The sequence below is a fragment of the Prunus avium genome, chromosome 1 (assembly GCF_965620075.1).
Source record: "Prunus avium chromosome 1, drPruAviu1.hap1.1, whole genome shotgun sequence".
NCBI classification, from domain to species: Eukaryota; Viridiplantae; Streptophyta; class Magnoliopsida; order Rosales; family Rosaceae; genus Prunus; species Prunus avium.
In genome coordinates, this window is record NC_142284.1 from 16,874,973 (window position 1) to 16,877,744 (window position 2,772).

At 41.3% G+C, this 2,772-nt stretch overlaps 1 protein-coding gene across 1 annotated transcript; it reads left to right on the forward strand.

The window, feature by feature from the left end:
• Positions 1 to 226: 226 nt before the first annotated feature.
• LOC148297428 (protein FAR1-RELATED SEQUENCE 5-like) lies at positions 227 to 2,565 on the forward strand. The gene is made up of 2 exons (XM_088247008.1): positions 227 to 2,346; positions 2,427 to 2,565. The coding sequence occupies exons 1-2, from the start codon at positions 227 to 229 to the stop codon at positions 2,563 to 2,565; spliced, it is 2,259 nt and encodes a 752-aa protein (XP_088103134.1).
• The last annotated feature ends 207 nt before the right edge of the window (positions 2,566 to 2,772 follow it).

Consider the following 2,772-nt stretch of genomic DNA (forward strand, 5'->3'; position numbering starts at 1 on the left):
TTAGGTTGTATGTATGTGTTTAATGTTTCACCAGAGAGTCATTTGGATGTCATATTTTAGTTGATATATATTTTAAAGCTGTTTGAAAGCCTGTGCCAAATATTGGGCATCAGCACGAGTTACGTTAGTGTGTATGTAGGTCTTTAATGTTTCACAGATAGTGATTTTAATGTCATATATGATGGTGGTGATGTGATATTCAGGGTTAAATTGCAAGAACTGTGAAATGGAGTGCGAAGGACAGGTGACATCGGAAGTTAGTTCGGAATTGAAACCAAAATTGGGACTTGAATTTGATTGCTGTGAGGATGTGTTCAATTTCTATAATATGTATGCTGCGAAAGCCGGATTTGGCATTCGGTGTTCTACAACGAGAACGTGCACATTCACTGAAGAGGTAACAAGGAAAGAATATGTATGCTGTAAACAAGGGTATGCGTTGACAAGCACTGTTAGTCGTAAGAGAAGACAGCGAGGTTGTACTCGAACTGGGTGCAAGGCTAAACTTGCGATTTTGAAGGTAAACGAGAAGAATAAGTACACTGTTGTAGGATTCAATGAGGTACACAACCATGACATGACCACAGTTGATAAAGTCCATCTATTGAGATCTCACCGTAACTTAACAGAGTCTACAAAGGCCTATAGTGCACATATGAGCAAAGTTAATATCCCTGTACATAAACAGGTAAGCCTTCTTGAGGTGCAAGTAGGGGGATTGGAAAATGTTGGGTTTGTTAGGAGAGATGTCTATAATTATGCAAGGGACGTGCGTGGGGAGGTGATTGGGCATGATGCAGAGCTGCTGAAGGAGCATTTTTTGGCTGAGCAAGGAAAAAATGAATCATTTTATTTCAATATGGAGGTAGATTCGGAAGGAAGGATGAGAAATGTTTTTTGGGCAGATGCAAGGTCAAGACGAGCTTATGGGTTTTTTGGGGATGTGGTGGTATTTGATACGACGTTCAACACGAACTGCTATGGGATGGTCTTTGCGCCTTTGTTAGGCGTTAATAACCATAGGCAGACAGTGTTGTTTGGTTGTGCATTCCTAAGTAGTGAAACCACGGATTCATTTGTATGGTTGTTCGAAGAATTCAAGAAAGCCATGCCAGGTGAGCCACCCAAAATGATCATCACTGATCAAGATGCAGCCATGTCAAAGGCAATTGCTTTAACTCTCCCAACAACATTCCATAGATATTGCATATGGCATATCTTGAATAAGTTTATGGAGAAACCCGGCATTGGGGAATGTTTTTCAGAAATGTGCAAATGCATATGGGGTATGGACACTAGAGAAGAATTTGATGCGAAATGGGATGAAATTATCACAAGCAATGGGCTGAAAGACCATCCGTGGCTGAGCTTGATTCATGCTTTGCGGGAGAATTGGGTTCCATCTTATGTAAAACATGTGTTTTCGGCTGGGATGTCCAGTAGTCAACGGGCTGAAAGCTGTCATGCATTTTTCAAACAATATATTAACCGGAAAAACACATTGATGGAATTCATTGTACGTTTTGAAAGAGCTCTTGGTTCACAGAGGCACAAGGAGTTAATGGCTGATCATGTTGATACCAATGAAAAACCTTCATTGCCGTTTCGAACACCAATGCAACATCAAATGGCACGCATTTACACTCGGGAAATTCTTGAAATGTTTGAGAGGGAAGACTTCCAAAGCCTTTTATGCTTGTTCGAACTTGTAGAGCAAGATGAGACCCAGTGCAGGTACAAAGTAAGTGAGCGGGTAAATCCGGGGGTGACACGGATGAAGGAGCTTGTGCATGATAAAGATGCCGATAAAGCTTATTGTAGCTGCAAAGGATTTGAATTTTGGGGTATTCCGTGCCGACACATCCTAGCATTTTTAAGAATGAAGCAGGTGGAGCACTTGCCAGACAATTACATAGTGAAACGATGGCTTCAAAGTGCAAAGTGCGGTGTAGTATATGATAAGAATGACAAAGAAGTTAAAGATTGCGTGGACGGTTTGGTTTTGGTTAAGAGATCGAAACTTGGCAAAGTTGCAGGTGAGTTGATAGATTCTGCTTTGTTGTGTGATGAAGGTTTTGAGTTGCTGGAAAATTCATTTGACGACATTCGTGGGAAGCTTACAAAGTTGTTGTCATCAAGAGCTCGTGTCGAAGAAGAACCCAATGGAGAGGTCGGAACTAGTTCTTCCCAAGTCAGAATAAAGGATCCCCATCGAGTAAAAGCAAAAGGGCGTGCGAGAAGAGTGAAAGGACAAAAAGAGAAGGCAGCGGAAGGACATAAACGGCGGTGCAGTGAATGTAGGAAGACTGATCATGATAGACGGAGTTGTCCAAAACTTGTGAGCGGGTAAGTGAATATGTAATTGTCTGGGTTTGAATTTTATACAAGAAATGCTGTTGACTTGTTTCTTTGTTTCGATGTTGCAGCTCTTCATCTTCCGACGCAGAAGTTGGTGCTGCAGTTGATGAGAATTTGCAGCGCAGTCAGAGCACGCAGGACAGGGAAGCTACTATGACAGAGTCATTTCTGCAGGAGTTTGATTTCCTTTACGGTCCCGGAGTTTGAATATTTGTTGATACCAATTTGCGTCTTTTTGGAAACCATCTGGAACCATTAGTGAATCTTATGTAAGTGCCTCATGTTGATACTGAACTAAGGTATGTGAAAAGCAACAGTGAAACCGCCCAAAAACAAAGTAACTTTTGTATTCGATAATTATTAAGTGTCACACACGTATCGCATGACTTACATTCGACCCCCTGTAAAAATAAA